This window comes from Carassius carassius, chromosome 21 (assembly GCF_963082965.1).
Source record: "Carassius carassius chromosome 21, fCarCar2.1, whole genome shotgun sequence".
NCBI classification, from domain to species: Eukaryota; Metazoa; Chordata; class Actinopteri; order Cypriniformes; family Cyprinidae; genus Carassius; species Carassius carassius.
In genome coordinates, this window is record NC_081775.1 from 8,059,015 (window position 1) to 8,085,420 (window position 26,406).

Below are 26,406 nucleotides of genomic sequence, written 5' to 3' on the forward strand. Positions count from 1 at the left end.
AGATTTATTCAAAATATTAATACTACTACAATAGCATATAAATAACAGTACAATAACACTGATGAAGGGTGAATTGAAATAATAATTGCAGATGAAATATGGTAAACTCTTGAGGTGTTACTATGTAATTAATTAACATTTATAAAAAAAATAATAATAATAATAATTTGCCAGCCACTTCCCGGATCATCATTTCATTTGGTAGCACTGGGCAGTTTTGAGTAATATGCCTAATATATATATATATGTGTGTGTGTGTGTGTGTGTGTGTGTGTGTGTGTGTGTGTGTGTGTGTATATATATATGTATGTATGTATGTATGTATGTATGTATGTATGTATATATGTATGTATATATATATATATATATATATATATATGTATATATATGTATGTATATACACACACACATATACACACACACACATCATCTTTGCTTGTGTTTTGATCCAGAGATTCTGTGCTCTTTAACAAGATGTGCAATAGCACCTCTTACTGTATAACAGTGAAAACATGGAAAGCTGGAATATTCGGTCAATGGTACGGTAGCGCCATCTCATAAACGTTGGGAAATTCCATTAATGGCAAGGTAAGAATTAAACGGAAGCACTTTAATCAAAAATTTAGGTTGACTGGTTAAATGGATTTTACCTTTAAGATCCGAACAAATGGCAGTCCGTCAGGGCCGAATCTACTGGCATTAACCTCAATGTGTTTCAGCCACTGGATGTGTGGCTGAGGATCGCTGAAGACTTTACACTCAAACTCCACGTCACTCCCCACCACCACTGTCCGGTTAGCAGGCAGCCCCGCCTGAAGAATCGGCCTGTGCGGTGAACGCTCTGAATAAAACACACAAACACACTGCACACAGTTAGTGTTGTAGAAATGACCCCATTAACATAAAAACAGATTTTGAATCATTTTATCCTCTTAAAGAAATCAAAACTGGAATCTACATTACAGCAAACAGGATATATAACAGATGTTTAATAAACACTAATGTCATAAATCCTGCAGGAAGCAGCCGCTTTACCATGCAGGCTAAACGTTTATTATAATTGCTGTAATTTGGGGGAAATGTTATTTTAAGCCACAGCCCATTTCTCAGGCCTTGTGACAAAAAGTCACAGTCCAAAGGTGTCCAAAATTTTACAACACTGCTTTAAAAAAATAAATAGTTGATTTAACTTTAAATGTTCATGGTGCCTTAAAATTGGTCAACTCAAATATAAGTTTTCCCTTAGTACAAATTAAAATTTTAATATGACAATGTTTAAGCCTTTACAAACCCTTTATTTTTTAATTAAGCAACATTAATTTTTTTTTTAACAATTTGCTCTTGACTATATTATGTTAAATTGTATTTATTTTATTTTCTCCTACATTTAAATAACACTAAAAATATGTTAAAACAAATATGAAATTAGAAATAAAGATAAGCTTCAACAGTACATTTTTTGTGATAGCATGGTAGGCCAAATCAAAAGACATCCATGGGCCAACTACTGACCACAGGTCTTGGTTTGGGCATCTTTGTTGTAGTTGGTACCATGCAAATCTGTATAATCTCTATAATTTTTAATTAAAAATACATTACTCAATCTCTGTGGCTGCACAATAATAATACAATAAGCATTAACTACACCCCTTACATGCATTCTTTTGCTCTTCATTTTGTGGTACTATGAAAAAATAATAATACTTCATGAGGGGAAAAATATGAAAAATGTACTTGCCCAATAAGTCCATTTCTTTTCAAAATCAAAATCATGCACATGACATTACATCATAATTTCAACCCTTTAAACTAATAAGTAGGACCTTCCCAGGAGGACTTGATGGCACAAATGTGTGAATGTCTTCTGTGTGCCAAATTCATACAGTGTCTTCTCACTACTGTGTGTGTTTGGTGCAAATGATGTCACAGTGGGCTCCGTCAAGATGAGTGTAGCACTGATTTATTTGCTATTTAATGAAGGCATCAATCAAGTCCAGCCAATCAGTGTTTAAATTCCTTTATTCCAAATACTCTGATCACATCTTGAGCCACTAACCGCGTCTCTAACTCATCCACGGCATCAAGTAAACACTTTGTATTTGCAACGGATCATTTAACACGCACCATCAATGGAGTCCACGTGTCTGTACTTGACGAGCACACAGATACTCGCACGCAAAGTGTAAAGCCACCCGTTACTTCGGTTCATTTCAGAGAAGTAATGGTAACCATTAGTGGTGCTGCGTCAGAGCATTAGCTGCATGGTGAACAACACCCATTTGCATCTGACTGACTCGAGTAAACATTGCAGTGGTTCTGCGACCCTCCCTTGTGGAGCATTTGCCATCTCTTGTGCTTTGCTAAAAAAAGTGAATCGATTTAATCAGAGGTTTAGCAATAAATCATTGCAGCTGAGCTAGTGGGGAAGGGGAGACCAACACAAATTTACTCACATACAGAGACCAACAACTAAAAAAGTTGGACTTAACTAAAACTACATTTCAAAATGTTGAAGACAGACAAGAAAAGAACCATGACTAACCGACTACGTCCAGCTGGTAGGTGTGATTGATGCTGCCGTGTTTGTTTTCCACCAGGCATGTGTAGTTGCCTTTGTCTGATGGTACCACCGACTCCATTATGATGGTCCACATGTGCTCTCGAACCTGTGCAATAAAATAAAAATGTAAAAAAATTCTGTAGACCTAAATGCAATTAAAGATATCACATATCGTTGGAACTTTATTGGAAAAAAACAAATGTGGGCACATAAGTAAAACTCTTCAATTATAGGCTTCTATAGACAATGCAGCCCAACATGTAAAAGCAGAAAACTGCTAGATGCATTAGGACCTGATTGTCTTTTAAGTTCACTTCAGTGAAAGGCTGAGGAAGTTTAACAGAGTGAGGTGGCAGCAAGTTCCTATCAGGTCAGTTTAACATCAGTCAGGCACGGGATCAGAGCCATGGAGAACAGTGTGTTTCCTGGTGGAGATTGGGAAACAGGCCACTCCATGTCTACTAATACGGACCTCTTCTCAAGCCAAACACTCTATGAACTGCCAGAAAACACCAAACTTAACTCTATTACAACCAGCAGAGTTTTCAATAAATGTATATTTTTATTAAAATATTTACAATACATTTGTTTTTGTTTTGTGTATATTAACTATAGCAGATATTTGCAACATTTTGTTATTTGTGAATATGTACTTAACATTCTTATTAGACCATTTCACACAGTTAAATGTGGCTTCAGAAGCACAGAAGTGTAATGTTATGGTACTTTATACTGCCTTTTTCATCCTTGACCACTATCTCATGAGGTTTGAAATGACATGAGGGTGAGTAAATGACAACAGGATTTCCATTTTCAGGTGAACTAAACCTATAAAGATCCAGCAAGCAGAGCAAGTGCTCTCTGCAGTAACAGCTCTTCTTGATTAAATGAGATTTAGGCTGGGCAAAATTAATAAGAGGTTATGGCTTCTCGGCCTACAGAACCCCAGATGTGAGCTGCTACACTCACAGTCTGCCTGACTTCCTTTTCACAATCACTTAATGTAAATGAACAATTGTGCCAGACTCTTGTTAAACAAAAGAAACCACGAGAGACTCAGAAGAGTGCTGGGGGAGGTTACTACGGAAAGCTGCAGGGCCCCTTAACGGAAGCCCCTCACACTCCTGGAGCTAAAAGACACATTTAATTGAACATATGAATGCACCTTCATCCCTATGACATGGCTCGGTTAGGAAAAATAAATAAATAAATAAAAAAGAGAGCATAATGCTTGGTTATACTCAAATGTTTGAATAAACCATGTCGATGGACATGTTATTGTGTATGCATTGCAGTGGCCTCAAACACTCTCCAGATGGTAAAGTGTGTATGCAGTAAGGAGCGGAAGAGGACTAATGTCTCCTAGCTGGAGAACACCTTGATGAGAAACACAGATGCTACAGGTCTGCATTGACAAGACAGATTTTCTTTATATTGTTTTAAAGAACTTGAGGATTTAAAGCGCAGCACAAACTTATAATAATCAGACAGATATTGTGCATTATTGTGAATGCAAAAACTGTTATCATTATAGTTATCGTTCTCGGTGTGAACGGGCCCTAAAGGCTGTCAAACATGAGGTTTATTCTTGAGCTGTGACTGACCATATTTGATGTGCTCTAAATATGTGTTTTGATCAATATTTGTATGTGAATACAATCCTAAATTAAACCTGTTAATCATATGCGGTCACTGTCTCTCTTCAAAAGATTTTGGATTAATATGTGGGTGGGAAAATTATGAAAATTGCTAAAATACCTATTTAAGTTCTATACACAACTTTGATATATTTAGCTTTTGTTCCCTTTTAAAGCTTGGCAGAAGTAATTATAATAAATTGTAGGTAACACTATTTTAATGACCAATTCTCACTATGAACTAGCTGCTTATTAGCATGCATATTACTAGCATGCTATTATTATTATTGACTGTTTATTAGTACTTGTAGAGCACATATTAATGCCTTATTCAGCATGACCATATTTTAGATCCCTTAAACTCTACCCCATACCTAAAATTTATAAGGCAGCAAATTAGGAGTTTATTTAGGGAAAACTCTTAATTAATAGTGAATGAGGGTTCCCTATTCTAAAGTGTTACCAAATAGTTTTTATATAGGCAACAGATGCATAAAGAAAAAATCTAATTTTGATTCATTTTAAATGAAAACATTACTGTGCATAACTAGAACTACTGTGGTCCGAATTACAAATTTAACAAGTGTGTAACAAGTGAACTGAGGTTGAAACTCAAACAAAGCACTACTACTAATGATTTACTAAGGAATTAAATTAAATGGTTTGTTACTTTGGGTCTGTTGATATTCAACATGGTTAAATGAGTAAAAGGACAGAGTTGGTTTATCCTGGAGTTTATTCTTATCTGTATAAGTACAAACAGTTGAGTAAAATGAGGAGAGCCAAGCAAGAGTAGGCTGCCTCCACCAGAAACCCAGGACTCCAGTGTCTGCCTTCCAGGCATGGCTATTCAGCCTCTGTCATGCTACAGTGAGGTGTCTGGAAGACAGATCTGTTGAGGACAAGGTGCCCTTTTAATCCCCAAACCAGAGCAGCTGGCTAGCATACCTGAAGTTAGATAACCAAGATGTTGGATGTTTCACGATTTTAATGGACTGTGGTGTAGTTCCCTCACCTTGTAGCCTCCTATTCGCTGGTCTTTCTTAAACTCTTTGCCATTCTTCAGCCACTTGAGCGTTGGTGTAGGGTTACCATTGGCCTGGCAACGGAACTTGACGGTTTTGCTAGCGGGAACCGCATGCAGTTTCTTCTCCATCTTATCAGGTTGAGCCCAGACTGGTGCCATTGCTGAGGAACAGACCGAAAGCACATAAAATAAGACAAAGTTGAATTGGTCAATGAAAACCACTGATTCAAAAACACAATGTGAACAATACCAAGGCTATGACTATTTTAGAACGGTAATCCAAAGTGGCAGATCAAAGTGTGTGAGATTTGGGTGTTGGTTGCTGGTTTCACTCCTGACTGGCTAGATAGTGCCCTTGGGACTCAAAGAGTAATCCATCAAAAGTAATAAAGACTTTCAGTCTAATGAACAAAGGCACATTCCACACAAGACACCTGTGGTTTATAAGACAAAAATGTGAACTATTTCCTGTTATAGTTCCTACTTTAAAAGAAAATCCTAACAATTGCGTAAGAAACAGATAATGTTATTGACATTTGCAGATCTTTGAGTCAGAATTTTGAGCACAGAGAGTTTGACTAAGAGAGGAGGGTGACTCACGAAGCAGTTTCTGGTCACTCGATAGCTTGTTCTCCTCTGAGGAAGACTCATCTTCTTCATCATCTTCTGTGGAAGCCAATCCATCTGATTGAGATAAAAAATTAAGGTTACATTTTTGTTGTTGTAAACAACACAAAAATCAACCCGTAATATCTTATTCAGATTATTTCTCACCTGTAACGTTGACACTAAAGTAATCTGTATGGTTGCTGTTGGGTCCCTGAGCAAAGCAAGCATACAGACCAGAGTCGGCCGGCTCTACTGCTTCAATCTCCATCTGATGGTTACGCAGGCGAGTGTGCTCTCCATCAACCAGGGGAACGTGGTCCTTAGTCCAGGTAACTTCCTGTGGCTCCTCTAAACCTTTACAGTTTAGCTCCAGTTTGTCCCCCGGATACAAAGTGTACAGCATCGGCTCGACCAGGGCTAACACTAAGAACAGGATGTAAGAAATTAGTTTGATTTAATCAAATTAATTAAGGACGTTTAATAGAATTTGGGGGCATAATTAGTGCACGATTTTTTAAAGAAATGTTTAAATAATTTTATTGCTATTTTCGGCCAAATAATTTCGGCTGCCGAACATTTGGTGCATCCCTAGTAAATACATCATCGCGATGCTATATCACTGATAGTGCAATTGACACTTTTTTGTAAAAATTTAATTTTTATGTAAAAATGTATACTGGTGTTATCGTGGATGGTGTGATATGGCACATCCCTATGGCACATGATGATCTCAGAATTTATCTTAACTTCTTTCCTGAAAAGAAAGGTGTAATTAAGCCCAAGAGTATAAGTGTTTGGCATCCTTTAGATGAGCGACAACACCTACAAGCATCTATCAAAATCCCACCTCAGTCACTGCTAAATCAAATCCGAGTTTGAATTAGTCAAGGGCCAATTGTCAGATCAATTCTGAGATAGAGCTGAAATTTGATTATGGGATGCAAGGTTAGGGGCATTGCCTCAGACACCACCACCTGAGCCAACCAGTTGCTCCTGACGACCAGTAGAGATGGGGGGGAAGATTGCGGGGTGGGAAGTCTAAATTGAATTATGTTGATTCATTGCCCATCAACATTATGTCACCCGTCTGCAACTACCCATACTCTTTTAATGGGGGCTGCTTCTTAGAGTAGTACACTGGAGAATTATCCCTGTTGGGGGTCCTCTTTAAAAGAATTGACTGGCGAGCACATTCTGACTCTACAGTAAGCAGTAATAAGCCAAGGTGAGATTTTTGTATTTACAAAACAAATGGTGACGGCTTCATATTCAATTGGTAATTGGATTAATTTCCTTTCAATAACAATGCATTTGACTTGCTGAAAGGATACGAATGCTTGGTTTCCTGTAAAAGATGCATCAGGACTTGATCGTTCAAAAAAGGTCAAACTTCTATGAAATCCTGCCACATTTTTCTAGTTAACTTCGCCCATCACTACCATTGACTTTGCTAATAGAGCCGAGCGAGTGGGAGGTCTGTAGCAGCAGGTTTTTGGGCTGGTATCCATGGTGACCTCAGTAGGGTCTAGTTAAGGTATTTCCTGCTTCGCATGTGTCTAACAGGCTCTTAATCTTGACAGGAACAGGGGCCAGGGAGGGATCAACTTTCCCCACCAAAACACTGCAGAAAAGAATGAAGGAAGGAGAAAAGAAGATGAGCTAGCATAGACTTATTTAGCCACAAAACAAGTAAATAAGTTTACTTTAAATAAGTAAAGCCTTCTCAAGGTTGGATTGTTTTCAAGTTTGGCAGGTCATTTTTTATTAACCTTGAACTCTATACTACAGAAAAGCTATTGAGCATTTGCACGCTTACTGCTCAGGAAAGTAAAGATTCAAAGTTGCTGTATGTAATTTTTGACTGTACTTAAGCAGAAAAATATGTACCGTATTTTTCAGGCTATAAGTCGCACCTGAGTATAAGTCGCATCAGTCCAAAAATACGTCATGATGAGGAAGAAAACATATACAAGTCGCACTGGACTATAAGTCGCATTTATTTAGAACCAAGAGAAACATTACCGTCTACAGCCGCGAGAGGGTGCTCTTTGTTTTCAGGGAGAGGCTACAGGAACACTGAGCAGCATAGAGCGCCCTCTCGCGGCTGTAGACGGTAATGTTTTCTCTTGGTTCATGCCAAAATAATTTTAATAAATAGGTCGCACCTGACCAGCCAAACTATGAAAAAAGTGTGACTTATAGTCCGGAAAACACGGTAATATGTTTGCAGAGTTCACATAAGTTCACATACTTGTTTCTCTGAAAAACAATGCTACAGCCAGTTATTCTGCTTTAAAATGTGTATTTTGTGTCAAAATGTCCTGTTTTGGTCTGTGTGACTCCACCCACTGACAATTTTGACACTCAGTCAGAGATTGCAGATTCCACTTAAAAAGCCTCAGCATCCATACAAAAAGCTCTAAGACCAGCAGCGTATTAAAAGACGGATGAATCAACTCATTGACTTACAGTATAAGGCTCATTGCCTTCCACTGTCAGTTGTGTTCCCATTCCCATATGTGGAAACTCATCCTCAACCTGAAATTTATGAAATAATACCTAGTCGATCAGTTAAAATCTACCTTCATTATATAATTACCTCTTTCTTCTGAATGCCAGTGTGATTTTTTTTTGTGCTCACCTTTTTCCCCCATAGCAACATACAGAACAGAATTATTGGTGGATGGACAGAATTTACAAAAAATTGTCTAATTTAAGCGGGTTTTTAAACTATATGTTTGAAACCACAATTAAAAAACTACTAGAGAAAACATTTGTATACTGGCATAAAAAATTGTCCTATAACAACTAACCTGGGTCCATTCAAAAACACTCACAGACTAAAAACAGCACATCCTCACTTGACCTCAGTGTCAGTGAGCCAGAAATGTTTCACATTATAATTGATGAGAAAGTCGTATTACAGACATACTGACTGATTGTAAGGTCATGACAATGAGATTGTAATTTCCTTTTGGCATTTTCGATTGAGCAGAGCAGGTGCCGAAAATTTTGCACCAGTCACCAGAGAAGTTGTTTACTGTGAGGTATCAAGTAAGAGTATTCTGCAATAATCACACAGGGAGAAAATTATACAGCTGCTTCATGATTTATAGTCATTAATCGACATGCTTCCTTCCAGGATATGAAATAGTGGCATGTTACCAAGCCATCAGTCAGTTCAAAGAACAAAACATGAATGAACAAAAACATGAATGAACAAAAATGAAGACATGCTCCGGTGAGAAAGCTATAGAATACAGATGTAGTCTGGCACAACTACTGCATTTGGGGTATATATATATACACATACACACACACACACACACACACACACACATATATGAATGTAAAGGGCAGGGCAATAATTTGATAATAATAATTGTCGCGATATAATTTTACTCAATAAAACAATATGAAAAGATCGATAAATGTTCAATACACTGTTTATGCAGCAAAAGCGGAAACGAAACAGCGTGACTCGTTTGAATCGCGTCACACGGACCGTTTATCCACTCGGATCAGAGTTCAAACTGCCGGGCGACGCAAGCTCACTAGAGCAGATGTGTTTACTTGGTCACGCGAGCACTGAACGGTGCTGTGAGATCCAGTGTGAAGCGCTTGAATTCAGCAATTAACACAAATGACTCAGTGATGTAAACTAGTTTAAAGCCAAGCAGGAGAAACGGGACAGTCAAGGCTTTTCAATCTACAAACCGCCATCATTTATCGGATTTACTCTAGTAACACTCACTGCACCATGGTATTGTGACAGAAATGTGGGATTTTCACACTAAATTTATTAAAGGAGTAATGGTATATAATTGCAATGTTTATTTCTGATTAAGCTATAGCATGTGTGCATTTATACTGAATGTTTTTAGACTGTTATTTCATACAAATAGGCTACCTGTGAATGGGTATCGAGGTGCTATATGTGTGGTTTTAACGGTTTATCATGATTTAAATGTATTTAAATGTGCTCAATAAAAATAAATAAATAAATAAATAAATAAAAACTTGGTCAGAATAAATTTAACCATATAAAACTGAGGTTGCTGCAATTTTTTACAGATGTTACTGATTTTGATAATGAACAAAAATGTACCTCTGCATCTTAACTCAAGCTACTATCAAATGCGCATTTAAAAGATCGACAAAAAGTGATGATATTATTATTAATAATATCAGGCAACCCAAACCTGTTTCTTAATTTGAAAAAATATCACTCATTAGAACATGCAGAAACTAAGAAATTCATTTTTCTATTTAGATACTTATTTTGTTAAGAAAAATTAATGGTCTGTTTCTAAAACTTTCACTTGGGAGCAAAAATCTGGCTTGAAAGAAAGACAGAAAGAAAGACGGACAGACATTAGGGGTATAATGATACACGTATTCGTATTGAACCATTCAGTACGAGGCTTTCGGTTTAACGATTCGATGCATTAGACTAATCCGATTACTTTTGGAAATTAAAAAGCAACTTAAAGTGTGTGAAATATGATGATCTCAGTGCCACTGCACTCAACAAGATGGCCCAAACGACGTAACAGGCAATGTGCTGTCTGCCCAGTGGTGTAACGTTAGCAGAAGAGCACACTGGACACGCACTGCAGAAGGCCCCGCAATAACCACCAGTAAGTCTTGAGTGTAGTGTAGCAGTCACCTTATAACAATGCTGTTTTTATTACAATTCATATAGCAAATTTAATTCTAATTAAACTACCTTCAAGAAAAGGTGCACTCTGTTGTGTGGAAACTCAAAACTGTTGACCTTACAGATATTGTGACCAGATTAGTTTGGACTGAAGTCCATATTTTCATGAAAGCAACCCAGCTGGAATAGCCATTGCAGTTTTTTCTTTCCTGCTTCAAGCCATTTGGAAAACAATGATTGACATCCCTGAAAATCAAGTTAATTACAGTAAATCATGAAAAGGAAGTTTTATGGCGATGGACAAAAAGAGGTGAGCGAGTGAGTCTTAGTCGGCGTGCATGAAGGGCAGAGGGGCCTTTCAGAGAGAGACTGGAAACAAGAGAGGAAGCAATGCAAAAAGAGAATGACCATAGGGATTTCCTTTCATGAAAGAGAATGATGGTCAAGTACAGAGAAGAGGAAAACATACAAGCAGAACGAGAGGTTTAGTCTCAGTAACACAGGAAAATCATGAGAATTGAATGCAAAGAAACTGGAATGTGACTGTTAAGTTTATTTTGTGACCAAATCTTATTATTCTGATTAGAAATCACTGGTTAGTGAATGTGTTGGCTAAGTGTGACACCAAAAGAAACACGCACACCTCCTCTAACATTAACCTAACTTGTCTTATGCTAGCCTGCGTCAATTAAAGCCCACATCAGGACTTGGATGCTAATGGCATTTGTTCACAATGGCCATGGTTGTACAAACATAATCACCGCTTGGCTACACACAAATGTGGCCATGTACACACGCACATGGTCTGCAGGAGGGGCGGAATGAGATCAGCATACGCTGCTGAATCACACCCATTGTTTCCCAAAAAGTATTTATTCATCTCCTTCTAGAGAGTCAGATTGTTATACAGAGAGCAAAAATGATGTGGCAAGAATAAGAAAAGAGTCATTAAAATGCATCAGTGGAAATTAACCATGAACAACAGGAATCAGAATGATAGAAACACACATATTAACAATACTTTTCTATATCATTGAAGCAATGTATTATGTATGATGGGGAAACTATTGAGTGACAACTAATTGAATGATTTTCAATATACTGATTTACTGGTTCATTGAAACAGGTTTAAAGTATGAAACTGGTTTGAAATCTGCCATAGCAACAATGACTAGTTGGAGCATGTTATATTGCCACAGACTACTCACCTACCAAAACAAAGACAATCAGCTTGAGTACTGTAGTGTGCGCATGGCTCTTTGGAAGTTAAAAGAATAGTGTTGCTATTGTTAAACTATTAAAAATACTTTTTAAAGAAATTGAAACAAAGTTGAAATATATATATTAGATAAAAAGCTTACATTTTAAAAATGTAAATTAGAAACGTTGCTCCAGTGAATAACTTAAAAATAAAAAAGTATAAGTATAAGAAATATATTTAAAAAATATATAATTCAAAATATTATTACTAATATATATATATATATATTATATATATATATATATAAAATTATACTACTATATTAGTATATAATCAAAACTAAATTAAAACCACATTTTATCAGCATTAACCATATATGAAGTTATAAAGGTGTAACATGTTTATTTGTACAAAAGGAACATTTTTGAATGACACATTTATATTAGATTTCGATTTTTATTTCAACTTTGAATTAAATGCATTTTGGGCCTTTGAAATTTTTCTGATCCAAACCACAAATTAGAAAATTTGAAACACTACTTAAGGAAATCATGTTGTTTGTGCAGGTTGTATTCCCACCCAGGGAAAAAAAAAAAGTAACCAAATGCTGGAGTGTCAGCCACCCATCAACAGCTGAAACTATAATTTACACCACAGGAGGCCTGAGGGGAGAGAGGGAAAAATGCTCTCTGTCCTGACAGGAGGAAGAAGGGAGAGGAGGAGTAGAGGAAACGCGTAGAGTGTATCAGCATGCCTAGCCATTTGGCTGTCAAGCATTAAGTGGGTAAAAGTCAATCCATCAGATTTTGGTTGGGTTGGGTTTTCCTCCTTACATTATAGTCACAACAAAATATGTTAGGGAAGTATTCAAACAAATAGTCAGAAACTGAAATGTATTATCAAAATAGTCAGAAATCAACAAAATTATCTTATATCCCGGACGAGCCCCCACTTTGTCAAACCCACAATCAGTCTACAGGTATAAATCTGGATTCTCGGTAATATTTACCAGATTTCTCATGCAATTCATGTTTTCATGAAGATTACTACCCATAGGTCTATGCTCTCTACCCATAGGTCTCACAACCACAAGAAAACATGCTTCATTTTCCCAGAAACACGATCTCCACTGTGGAATAGCGCCACAGGGCGGAGTACTTTCTGTGTCTTCTTTTAAAAGCAGTAATTTATAGCGTCTCCGGTAGTGAACCCTTGACAACAAATACCTTTTCATTACAAAAGAAGGATGGTGAGACAATGGGGAAGGAGAGAGAGAGATAGCGGGGGAAGTGAAAAGTGAGGTATTTTTGCATAGCCGGAGGGTACAGATGGAAGCTATTTCACACCTCCAGCTCTGGGGTAAATTCAAACCTAGTGTGTTTATTTAAAGCCTCCACAGACAGCCAGAGCAGAAGTGACCGCTTGCTTTATAATGGTGGTAACTGTAATGTAAGGCATTTAGAAGTCTCCTGGGAACACTGTGTTTCCGAAATCCAGAAGAAGATGATGAGGCCACGGAAGCACGTTTGGGTCTGTGAGAGCCACAGGTACTCGCTCAGCTGGAATGTTGCCAAAGGACACATTTTTCAGGGTTTTATTTCAGCTGGTGTTTTTTTTTTTTTAGCGCGTTTCCCTTTTTCACTCTCTATCTATGACTAAATGCATGAAAGTCCTTAGGGTTTTAAATGACTATTTTGGATATGAGGTGGAAATGGAGAACGAATGGTATCCAAGTGTAAACTTCCACAGCTCAGTGTAGAATGTGTTTTCCCTTTGGCACACCACTTATGCACAGCATATTAGAGATATGAAAATGGTTTCAGAATGTGCATTTAGTCATACAACATAGGCCTAGCTATACAATTGTATTGTGCAATTTCAACAAACTCATTTTAATAGGGACAGCATTTTACTTGCTCTTAAGTATAAGAACATTTTTTTTTAAGTATAATCAAACATGCGGATTATTTCATCTTGAACTGTTTTAAACACCTGAGTTGAATCTCTTTAAAATTAAAAATGAACTTGGATTTGGTTAAATCACGTTTTATAGTGAATATTAAGAAGAAGAAAAGTGTTTGATGTATTATGCAGACAGATACCTGCATATAAGCTTAACATTAGGTCACTGTGAAACCTTACTGATGTACATTTATATGAAGAAATCCTAATGATAATGTTGAAGTATACAGTCTGATTCATTTAGGCTCAGACAGAGGGTGGAAAACAATCACACTTGTTTTTGGTGAAAGAAACCTTAAAGGAGCTATGTGGAGGTTTTTACTTAAAAAAAATCTTTAAGATAGAGTTTTCATTTGTACATGTATGAGCCAACCATGATGTAAAAAAAAGGGTGACACCTCGACTGTCCACCACGGTTGCCTCTATCAGCCTGTAGGCTCAATTGTGTGTGGAGGAGTCGGGCCCGAACTGGTGCGAAAAGCGACCAGCCTCCAGCACAATTCAGACACCCACGGACACTCCTCGTAAGTAAAAAAAAAAAAAAAAAATAGCGTGCGCACTGAGAACGAGCATGAGACTGACTGCAGTTCCTCTAACGGCCACTGGTGTCAGTAACGGTTAGAAATTTCAGAACCTACGCAATGCTCCTTTAAACAACATCAATTGGATTAAAGTGGGAAAAATAGAAAAAAAACTGCCATGAACGTGTAGGATATGACCAATTTAAAAACTATTTCAGGTGGCTTAATTGCAAAGTGTCTGAGACATGGCTTATTAATAACTCAACTTGAACTGAGACACAATACAACAAGAGTACTTCAAACAAGACTTACTCTCATCTTGGGTGGCCGGTCTGCCCTGGGACTGAAGAGCCTGAGTTAGAAGTACGGCGATCACCAGCAACATGGTCTTCATCATCATCATCATCTTCATCAACAAGGATTATCTACATCTGAACTCTGCATCCAGCCCAGCTCTCCATAAAAACAGCTAGGACATCAGAACTGGGTGTAAGATGGAGAGAGAAAAGCAGAAAGCAAAACAATTAAAAATATTTACAACTAATGATTAAAGACAACATGAATCTTTCATAATGTGACATTTCAGTGAAACAGTATATTTAGTTGGAAATAACATTGGACGGGACTTGAATGCAACCATCTGGATTTGACTGGATTGTTAAACAAAGGCAGTGATGTTATTGGTTAATATTTTCCTACACTCACACGACCATTACTAAGCAAGCATTCTGCTCAGAATAATAAAGCATACTAACAAATTTTCTAATTATCTGCACTGAGGAATTGTACAAATTCACACTAAGGAAATTTACTAACAATATAAATCTTACAATTTTTATTGTAAAGTTGAGAATAGAAAAGCATCACAGACAGAAAAATTCCTGTAAAGCTAATATGATGCATAAGTTGCAAAGATCAATGATATATATAAACAGCCTGATAAAACTATCCATCCATTTAAGATGTAGCCACGAGGCCGACAAAAACATAACTTTGCTGTATAAGGTCATTAGTGGAACAGCACGCTCTTTAAGAACTCAAGGATTTTCACATCAGGCTTTTCCACTATTACAGGATAGAACATTCAGAGTCTTTAAACAACAAGTTAACATGGCACTTTTTTCATAATTAGTATATCAATGTAGTAAGGCAAAGCTAACAAAGACTGCAGATTGCATAAAGCTTGACGTACATACTTTTATAGTAGAAAGTTTTCCATAGTGCTATTCTGTGCCAGGGTCACTCCATCTGTTTGCTCTTACTAACACACGCAGTAAAATACACAGAAACACAACCACACTCCTCCAACCCTTCACAGATATCCGTCAACCCTGTGCCGGTTTAGACCCCAGCATGACCCCGACACGCCATTTGTCCGACTAGCTATCGGAACTCATCATTTACACATTTCATCACATACTCCATTACAAGCCGATCGGTCAGAAAAGAGCATTGCTTCACAATTCGCCAGATGCTTTTCTTTCAGAATGTTCAGCTGTAGTAATTTGAGTATCTTTGCTTGTAATTGGGATTTTGTCCTCCCAAAATGTAAATAACTTGAAATAAATCTTTAAGTGGTTAAAGCTAATATGAAGCTAGACTTAATAAATTTACAAATTAATAATAATAATAATAATAATAATAATAAACTAAAACACAATTGACTGTGTGAACCTATTTAACATTAACACAGGGGGAAAAAAAGCTGAGAAAATATCCTGGAGAATTGGGGGTTGTCATGAATGGTTTTCAATTATCTAGCCAGATAATAAATGTCATGCCCGTTCAAGCTGGACACATGCCCTGTCACGTTTTAAAGCCAAGTAGATTTTAAAAATAACAACTGGACAATTATTTAGGGTTTGATATACATTATATTTATTTAATCCACAAAGAACTGTTTTTAAACAGTTTTTCATTACTCCAGTCTTCAGTGTCACATGATCATTCAGAAATCATTCTAATATACTGATTTGCTGCTCAAGAAACATTTCTGATTATTAACAATGATGCAAACAGTTGTGCTGCTTCATATTTTGGTGCAAATCTTGATACATTTTTCCAAGATTCATGGATAAATAAAGTATAAAAGAAGTGAATTTATTTTAAATATAATTGTTGTAACAATGTAAAGCCCTTTTTGTTAATTTAATGCATCTATTCTTGCTGAAAGTATTAATTTCTTTAAAGAAACGTACAGACTCCAAACAGTAGAATATGTAGGCATATATAAGATTTAGAAACTAGATCACTTTGCACACTAAATCAAACCTACAATAACATATCTTACACCGTATTAGGCAATCATTTCTAGTTCTACTGCCCCTGTAAAAACAGTGGTGCATAATGCCCTTGAGATGAATATTTTACAGAACAATGCAATGAGATGTCTATCGCATTCACAGCTGTTCTAATAAGAACGAGAAATCTGGACAAACACCAAGAATTGAGACTTGATACACATAAAATTTTTCCCAGAGTTTGTGTTGGTTTCATTTTCCAAGTCATGTCTGCAGCTGGTACAAACCAGAAGAATGGAGAGACGAGCGAATGGTCAGACAGGGGAGACGGACTCGAAGCTTGTGCCAACTCCAATTGCCTGCCAAACACTGCAAGAGACACCTACGACATGCCAATAATCATCCCCAAGCCAGAAATATACACCAAAAAAACCTTGCTCGCTAATCTAAGCACTCCAAAGTTTTGTTACACCTGTGATCAGAAGCCGAAAAAAGCTCATATTTGTGATAAGCTAAACATGTTTCAAGAGAGGTTTCACACTGATTGTACACTGCTGGGACGAACCAAGAGCGATCATGGTGTTGTGATCAAACATTCCTCAACCTTTGACATGTGTGATCACAACACTGTGATCACTATTAGTTCATAATGATCATTCAAATCTGCGTTTGTGCTGACACCGACTTAAAGAGAGCATCTGTCATGTATATGAATGAAACACTATGTATCATTATTTCTTATTATCTGTTACAAACATTCAAATAATCACAGAAGTACCTGGATAATAGTTTATATTTCAGATATAAACTAAATGTGTACGGCAGCGATTAAAATAGAGTAAATCACCTTTTGACACTTCAAAAAGATTTATCGATTTCATTGTTATGGCAGTAGGTGGCAAAAAGAGGCTGTTAAAATCTGTCTTTGAATCATTCAAGAGATTAGTTACTTCAAAAACGCTGATTCATCTAGTAATGAAACAAATAAATCTTGAGTGATTGAGTCATTGAATCATTAATTCATAAATTACATGTGATTTTGTTTAGTAGTCTAATGTGTTTTTTTTCCCTTCAGAATCTTGAGAAAACCACAATCTTCATTTAAAAAAATATATTTTGCACAAAAGCAGCTCTCAAACAAGTCCAGTTTTTGTTCAAGGTATTCAGCTAAACAACTAAACTCAACTAAATGTTTAGCAAAAAGAGACACAGAATAGATATGTTTGATATCTAAATGTTTGACTTTATTTTTTTAAATCACACTGGAATTGTAACTGGGAATCGAAAAGCAGAATTGGAATAGGAATTTATCAAAAAAAAAAAATATTACCCAGCCCTAAATATGAATCTGTATAACAATAACTAAATATGACAAAATCAGAACACATACATTACATACAAACATGTTAACAAAATCTCAGTTTGCTGATTACCAAAAAAAAAAAAATAAAAAAAAAAGGAAAAAAGCATGGTAATTCTTTTTGGAGTTATTGAACAGCTAATGCACAGGCTCTAAACATGTTTGATTCTGTGACATTTCTTTCTTTGTCTTATATTTTTATATTTTATATATTTATATTTTTTAATATAAAAATGGTACATTTTGGAAAATCTGTGCTCATTTAATCTCTTTAACATCTTGCTTTCTTTTAATCTAGCCTTATAATGATTCAACAGGTCAAATTACAGTAACTTGGCTTGAAAGACTAATGTACCATAAACTAGATTTAGCTTTTAACCCATTTCATTCATCTGGAAAGAAAAAAAACACAAGGCAGAAGGATTAGTTTATGATCAAATTACGTGGCTAAGATTATGCTGATGCAAATGTTTAAACATTTTTTAAAAGGAAAAAAAAAACATGTTTACATGAACTATTTCTAAGTAAAACAAACAGCAGAACATTCAGCTGATTATATTTAAATTCTTTCCACAGTGTTCACTTTGAGAGGGAAAAAGGAAAGGAGGCGCAGACAAACGACAGAGAGTGTGCACGGTATAAAAAGAAATAGACCAAGTCAAGTGGAAAGAGAAGTTAGTTCCCTAATTAATGAACCCCAGTGTGTTTTTCTTCTCTCTCTGATCATTGGAGGGGAACATGAGGAGAGCGTACAGCCGGCCATGCTTATTACCGCTGCCTACTACTGGAGCGGAACATTCCAGAGAACAGCATTGGTTTGTGTCGGAGACGGGACGCCTGACCTCACTCATTCCAGCGACGGTGGGAGCCAGAGCAAAAGCCGGCCCACTAAACCAGGAGACTGCCACTCCATGGGGAGGCTATTAGGGCCAGGCTGATAGCTCTTTCCTGCTTCTTTATCAGTTTTCTGCCAAATCTCTAATTCTACTCTAAACTCACAGGGTGCCACAAAGCGCCTCCTGCTGGCAGAGAATACATTTGCATATATGCCGACACAGTGCAAGGCATTTTTAATAAGTGTGTTTTTGTGTTTTGCTTTGGTACCGAAACTGGTACAGAGAACCATGGATTTTCACTGGTATTGTTACCGAATACTGAAATTTTGGTACCGTGACAACACTAATCGCGTGTCAGTAGATTTTTTGAGTTGACTCATGTGGTTTATGTTTAACGCTTCAGAAATGTGATGTTATTTCAGTCGACTAATCGTTAGTTGACCAGAGGAGGCTTGGCCAGCCAAAATTATTTAGTTGTGGAGATTTTTTTTTTTTAAAGTCACACAGTCTGTGACGGACAGATCGTTAACGGCTGGTCTATTAATACTGTAACATAGTACATCGGGGAGAACATCCAAACACTCGCCTATCATTCATCCACCACAACTACGGCTTATCATCTGGAATATCTAAGTATTAGCAACTTTTCATGGCTGCTCAATCTAATGATAATAAACAAGAGAAATGTGCGCTGTTCAAGTGTCAGTGTGGATATGGAAGCTGAACATTAGTGCTCACTGCAGGACAGATGGAGGCACAAGAGTGCTCATTTGCGCCTATAATACACATTTTTGGTCATACAGATAAGAGTAATATCTTTCAAATCTGTAAAGACTATTAATTTATTTGTGCGCACTCATGCGAACAAACAAACATGGCACTTTTGTAAAATAATGGAAGCAACTAGGATGCGCTTTCTGCGGTCTTGGTCTCTGTTCATCTACAAGCTACACAAAATCGGTTCATAATCGGCAATGAACTGCCCACATTTTTGAACGTGATTATTTGTAGCTTGTCAGAACTACGGCTCTTCGTAGTAAATGCCACTCTGTCTGAAAGCACGTGCTGGAAATTTACTAATTATCACAGAAGCACCTTTACTAACAAAATTTTTTTTTCTTAGCCCTCATTTAAAATAAACCATTTTAAATGGAAGACAGATATTCTTAGATTATGTAATCCATATAAAACATGCATGCAGGCGCATCCACTACTGTGGAGAAGACGAGTCAGTGTCGCCGACTTCATTTGTTAAACCGAAAACAAAAAAAACACAAGCTTATCAAAATTATTAAAATGTTATTGCAGTCTCCTTACTGATTTTCCCTGACACATTCATAATCATTAGGCTAATTCTGATGTGCACTGTGGCAAGTTTTATGCGTGTGCTTGAGTGCTTATTAGGCTATGCAGCCAATTAAAAGTTCATTATTATGATTTAAATGGTTTATTAATAAGCATGCGATTAGTCGACTAATGCTTAAAATGAATGACTACTAGTCGACCAGAAAAATCCTTAGTCGAGGGCAGCCCTTATCTAGTGTCATTTTGTACCCTAACCTTTCATACCCCAAATATCTGATTTCAGACAGCTAAGGACATTTAGTTTTGTTGCAGATATTTTGATGTAAACAGAATTTCTCCATTGTGAGAGACTCCACCTAAAGTTTCATGATTAAGGTCTCAGAAAGTTGTGTAATAGTAACTTTCTTTTTAAAAGTGCGGGGCGATAGTTTACTGTGCCAACCCAGCCCTGCCAGCCCAGTAAATTAGAGGGCAGAGAATTCCTCTTCTCTCCAAACCCTCAACACAAACTTCCACCGGAAAAACACCCACAACACAGCACGTCTTTTCTCCTTCATCCATTGGCTTCATTTCATTTTCAAACAACAGAGCATTTCACTATAAAGTGGCAACTACAAGATCACCACAACAAACCAAAATGGGTGTTTGTGACCATATGCAACACACAAACTCTTACACAAATCACTGTGCTGTGACTCAAACACACAGAAACAAGCTTGCTGACTTTAATCAATGAAACTCAAACTGTCAATGCCATATCCCTCTATGGAAATACCACTGATGCTTTGCAATAATACTAAGATGGTGCCACCACGTACAGACGCCATCCTGGTTGCTCCACGGTGTTTTTTTTTTATTTTTTACCTACATTTCACTGCTTGTTGTATGTGACAAATAAAATCTTGAATCTTAAATCAATATACTCTAACTTCACTGCAAACCAGACGAACTGATGACCTGTCTGGAGCGGCTAACAGTAAAATCACTGGTCAGATCCTAAGGGACGAGCAGCCATAATGATTTCCCCTCTAATTTAAGTAATTGATGTAACTAATTATGGACTTAAACAACTACATTTTCACAAGGTCAGTTACAGTTCTTCAGTATTTCAGTGGCTGACTAGAACTAACAAAAAACTTTCAAAGGAAATCACTAAAACAGCTTCATGAATAAAGGAACCAGCTATGATTCAGAAACATCATCTACCATGAGCTTTATGTTCTGTGAAAATTAGTTTTAAGATTCGATTGAAATCACAGAAATACATCTAAACAAAAGGGTAACTCTCCTCAAGCTACAATATGGGTCTTCATTAGGAAACATTTTCAGCAAACGTTCTTGAACAAACTGCCTAAAGATGTTCATATCTAATTGACTTGCTCACATTTCTGCACTGTCTTGCAACAAGTATTGGTCAAGTCTGCACATGCAGTTGCCAGCCAGCATGTCGCCATTCACAAACCGCACAAAGTTCTTCACACTGGTGATGAGTTAGAGACTATCTGTGAATGTTCTTTGAAATGACAATGGTCACTTAAGAGCAGAACTGAAACTGAACTGAAAGAAAAGTCTGTAACTGTAGTATATATAAAGAGTATTGCAATGATCAGAAAGTTCTAGACTTTATTACACAGTCCAAGAATGAAGAGAGGGTGACACTGTGAGGCGGGTACAGAATTAAGCCTGTTATACTTTCCGCATGCGCAATCCGGATGTACACACGGGACAACTTGTATTTATACTACTGAAAGCGTACGCTGATTGTCTGCTCCGAAACAGACATGTAAACAAACAATTTCCCAGAATTATTTATTATTTATATTGCTTTATTGACGGATTGTACAGGTTTCGTGTAGCAACGGGCTTCTTCAGACAGCCTGCGTATATGCAATGGTGCTTTTGAAGCCCACGCGGTCACAAAAAATGGGAGGCACACAGTCGTCTGCTCGGAGCCTCTGCGCACACTCTCCAATAACGATTTTTACATCACACCTACCCATAGACAGTAAAAGAAATGGACACAGCGACCCCATTGGAACTCAATTAAGACAAATGAAGCCCATTTTTAGCGTTTTTTAGCACTTCCGTTTCTGATGCGCAGACTCAAACTAAGCTTGATGACGTCAGCAACCTGTCTGACAGATGTAAATCTTCTAGTGGCTGTGCGTGCAAACTGCCATCGTTAATCTTGCAGAGACAGCGAGCTTGAGCGGGGAGTTCTTTGGCGTGAGTGAGCAGGAGTAAGTATTCTGATTAATTATTTTGTATAGTATTTTAAAATGTAACGCCAGTACGCCATATTAAGTTAATTGCCTGCTAGCTTCTCCTCCTGTCTGTACGGTAATTTCTCTACTGTGCGACAGAGAGTCAAGTAATTATGACGCAATCGTTAGCCTATTTTAACAAAAACTGTTTCTACGGGGCCATAATGTAACATAGAAGGTAATGGAGCCCTTTATACATTGTTGTGTATCTTTAGAAATAAATAATGGACAAATGGATTCTTTAAACGCCTCAGATGTAAAGTTATTCGCTGTCAAAGTGATGCCAAAATGAATGGGAGTCAATGGGAATGTTAACGCAAGTGAAGTTCTGCTACAAGATGGCGGCACGCGGCCGACTTCAACTTCCGGTCGACTTCCTTGCCACCTGCACCTACCTAGCGGTCCATAGCAGACTCAGAAAGTATAACAGAGGCTTTACTCTGCCACGTACCAAGTGACAGAACGTACGATCTGAAGCACAACAACATTCAAGAATGTTAAATGATAAATATGCATATGTATGTATATATGTGTGCACATGCATCACTTAACATTCTTGAATATTGTTGTGCTTACACAGATATATATTAGGGCTGTCAGTTTAACGCGTTAATTATGAAAAATAATGTGATTCAAATATTTGAATGCAGTTAACGCACTAGCCCCGCCCCAGACCTGTGCACCAACAGAAATTTAATATAGTTGACTGTTTACAGATATGATGCAGGACAACAAATCTACAAATGCATTCATGCCCTAAAAATCTAAATATTGATGCAAAAAACGTCCCTGTATGAGTTTTTGTTTCATATTTATATCATATGATAAGCGATATCACACCAGCAATGAGAGCAATATCACAGGAGTGCTGTTTTTGTCACGAAGAACACCAGTGCACATGCGATTTCATACAACAGTTCAGTAAATAAGTAATATTGTGCAAAACACAATATTGTGCGTTTTGTTCAATTTTGCCAACAAAAATATTACCTATAAAGCCACAGCAGAACTGTTGTGCATCTCAGAGAAACACAGCAGTGTTTAGTTTTTGAATGAATCCGTGTTTTGAATGAACCGTGTGAACAAATAGCGACTTCATGCAGCGCCGCAAAGATCGGCTGTCGTCTGACCACAAAGCAATGCATTCTGGTTACAACATTTGTCCGATTTTGATCAGAGCTGCAGGCAGCCTTACAATCACACGTGCCATCAAAGTACCGCAAGATCAAAGCAAGACCAGCCACCTAGGTCATGACGACACACTTTATTCTCATTGGTTAGATTTTGTGATGACAAGCACGAAGTGTTTTGCGTGTTTATTCTAACAATTCAATTCCAATAATGCTCACATATCTGCGTTTTTATAACAGTAAAAGCTTTTTTAGTGTAGTCACACAGTCATTTTTATAAAAAACAATGATAAAATTACATATAGCCCCAATTTATTGGTTTTTAGTAGTGTATATGTTTATACGTCGAACATTTTTCTTAAACGTTTATTACGTCTTTAAACGTTTTCTTAAAATGTTTCTGTAGCTCATAAAAATGTTTCTGTATATTTTACAAATATTGCATTTAATTCACTTTATCTGTGATAAGATTAGGAAAACACCGTGAGCGTGTCAATACTTTATGTTAGGCCATTGTAGTCTAAACATTTAAAACAATAATAGCTTTAAATGATCTTTTGGGTGAATTTTCACAACTATATTTAGTTTGTGATTAATAAGATTAATTAATCGCAGCACCCTGTAATTAATTAGATTAAACATTTTAATCGACTGACAGCCCTAATATATATTTTATATATATATATATATATATATATATATATATATATATATATATATATATATATACACACACACACACACACACACACAATACAATACAATATAATAAATATATATTGATTTCTGTAAAAGGTAAATTTTTTTAGCTGCCCAAATAAGGACATAAATGTGTCTTTCAGCTGAAGAGTCTATTTCTGTCATTGAAAATACTCAAACGCTTCCAGGATTTAATGCGTCTCACGTCTTTTTACGATTTTTATGAATAACCCTTCTGCCACCGTGCCATCCAAACTCATGCTTTAGTATAGTTGTGTTGTTTGTCCTTTACTGTGGGAAGATAAACAACTGCAAGAACAAACCTGCCTTTCACATCAAGATAACTTCAGGCATTTATTTTGGCAAAGGGAATCTGCAAAACCTCAAGATGGAGGGCCAATATTGCATGTACACAATAACAATAATTAAAAATAAACTAAATAACAATACACACACAAAAAAAGTGCAGGGGCAATTTCTACTCAAAATCAGGTTCCAATTCTGACTATTAAAAAAATCAATCGCTCAAAACTGTAGCTGAACAAACCAAAACACGTTATCCGCAGAAGCCATTAAGTGAAACATTAAAGGTTTTATTTACCTGTATCTACAGGAGAGATATAATGTCTTATGCTACTCTTGCTCAAATTGCTGAGAAATAGTTTTTTGTTGTTGTACAGTAGTCTGCTGGAGGGCTTAAAAAAAATTCTGCACACAAGAAAAGAAAATGAAATATCCTGTAAATGGTAGGCTTGGCTTTACACGTTTCTGGAAACGTAATTCAACTGTCATCTAACTCTTCCCAAAAAAAAAAGGTGTAACTTACAAGCGTTTTTATAAAAACACTAGGCCTACTATATTCAAATTCCATAAAACCGCAAAGCACTTGTAGCTATTTTACTACAGACGAACGTGCTAGAGTCCGTTTACAGGCGTTACTCACCTTTTCCTTTCGGGAACAAATACTCTGAAAAGAGTCAATCCCAGATCAGATTAAGAGGTTCACAAAATACAGGCTCCCAAATATTCACTGGACGCATCTCCACATTCCTTCCTGAGTCGTAGCTTTATGGGTTTTCAATAAATCACTCGGCTGTTACTCAGTTTCTCTTTGAAGTGAGTGGAAATACTCTACAGAGACGCGTGCTCGTCCCCAAGATCGCGTCAAGATGATTTCGTAAAGTAACACTCACTTACAGACCCAACAAAGCAATGTCCGACCGAGTTCGTCTGTTTTTCATCTGAAGATCCCACCCGTGCGGTGTTTGTTTGCACTCGTGGGAAAAGAAGGTACGTTAGAGGGAGAAAAAACTTTTACCGCAATCTCCACTTCGGTCGACAGTCCTCTCAAAGTCAAAACTAACCAAAACGTTCAAATGCGACTCTCAGTCCTCTGTATAGATTGTTATAGCCGTCGGAAACCAAGTTTACATTTGTATCTTTCAACTGGTTTGAAGATAGTCCGTGTCGTCGGCCTGCCCCAGCACTTCAGAGGATACAGCGAGACTCGGCACTCATGGATGGAAGACCTGACTCCCCCTCCATCACTGAACACCTCAGGACTACCAAACAGCTCACCCAGTGCATCCTGGGATTGTAGTTTCTCTCACGCCAAACCCCTCTTAAAAATCCTAAAAAAAAAATCCTATATTATATTATATTATATTATATTATATTATATTATATTATATTATATTATATTATTTGAAAATCTGGAATCTGAGGGTGCTAAAAAATCAAAATACTGAGAAATCCATCTTTAAACATGTCCAAATTAAGTCCTTAGCAATGCATATTACTAATCACAAATAAAGGTTTAATATATTTACGGTAGGAAATTTACGAAATATCTTCATGCTATCCTAATGATTTTCGGCATAAAAGAAAAATCTATAATTTTGACCCATAGGCTACATGCACTGTTGGCTACTGCTACAAATATACCTTTGCTACTTATGATTGGTTTTGTGGTCCAGGGTCACACACACACACACACGTTATTATGTAAACATTATGCATAAACTACCCATTCTAAATGCTTGAAAGACATTGTTAGATACATGGAATGACTGATAAGTCTTGTTTCTTTATTCTCTGTTGATAAAGCTGTTCCATCCATTCTTTGTGTTTGTGTCAACAATGTCCACACACCCCGACAAGGTTTGTGTTTGCAAAGTAAAGATGACCACAACAACGTTAAGAGTTTGCAAATGTATTATCTCAACAGCAGGAAAAGGCTCGGTCAAACTCCAGATAACATCTCCTGTTTTATTTCAAACTCCAATTAGTTTGGAAGTACTATAGCATAGAAAACATCCGTGAATCCTTGAAGCATCTGCTTAAGTATCAGCGCAGCCATTGTTGGGGGCCATTGTCCTGGCTCTGCAATGAAGGG

General features: G+C 36.9%; 1 protein-coding gene across 2 annotated transcripts in view; it reads right to left on the minus strand.

Moving 5' to 3' along the window:
* Window positions 1-25,578, minus strand: part of LOC132097446 (fibroblast growth factor receptor 1-A-like) — a 39,354-nt gene extending 13,776 nt beyond the window's left edge. The window contains exons 1-7 of one of the 2 annotated variants that reach the window (XM_059503161.1): window positions 24,955-25,578; window positions 14,490-14,660; window positions 5,999-6,256; window positions 5,825-5,908; window positions 5,213-5,385; window positions 2,543-2,666; window positions 651-841 (exon numbers count right to left, since the gene is read on the minus strand). In XM_059503161.1, the coding sequence (XP_059359144.1) occupies window positions 651-841; window positions 2,543-2,666; window positions 5,213-5,385; window positions 5,825-5,908; window positions 5,999-6,256; window positions 14,490-14,589 (930 nt within the window). In that variant the 5' untranslated portion in view covers window positions 14,590-14,660; window positions 24,955-25,578. The remainder of the gene's footprint in view (window positions 1-650; window positions 842-2,542; window positions 2,667-5,212; window positions 5,386-5,824; window positions 5,909-5,998; window positions 6,257-14,489; window positions 14,661-24,954) is intronic. The other variant, XM_059503162.1, reaches the window with a different exon arrangement.
* Between the last annotated feature and the right edge of the window lie 828 nt (window positions 25,579-26,406).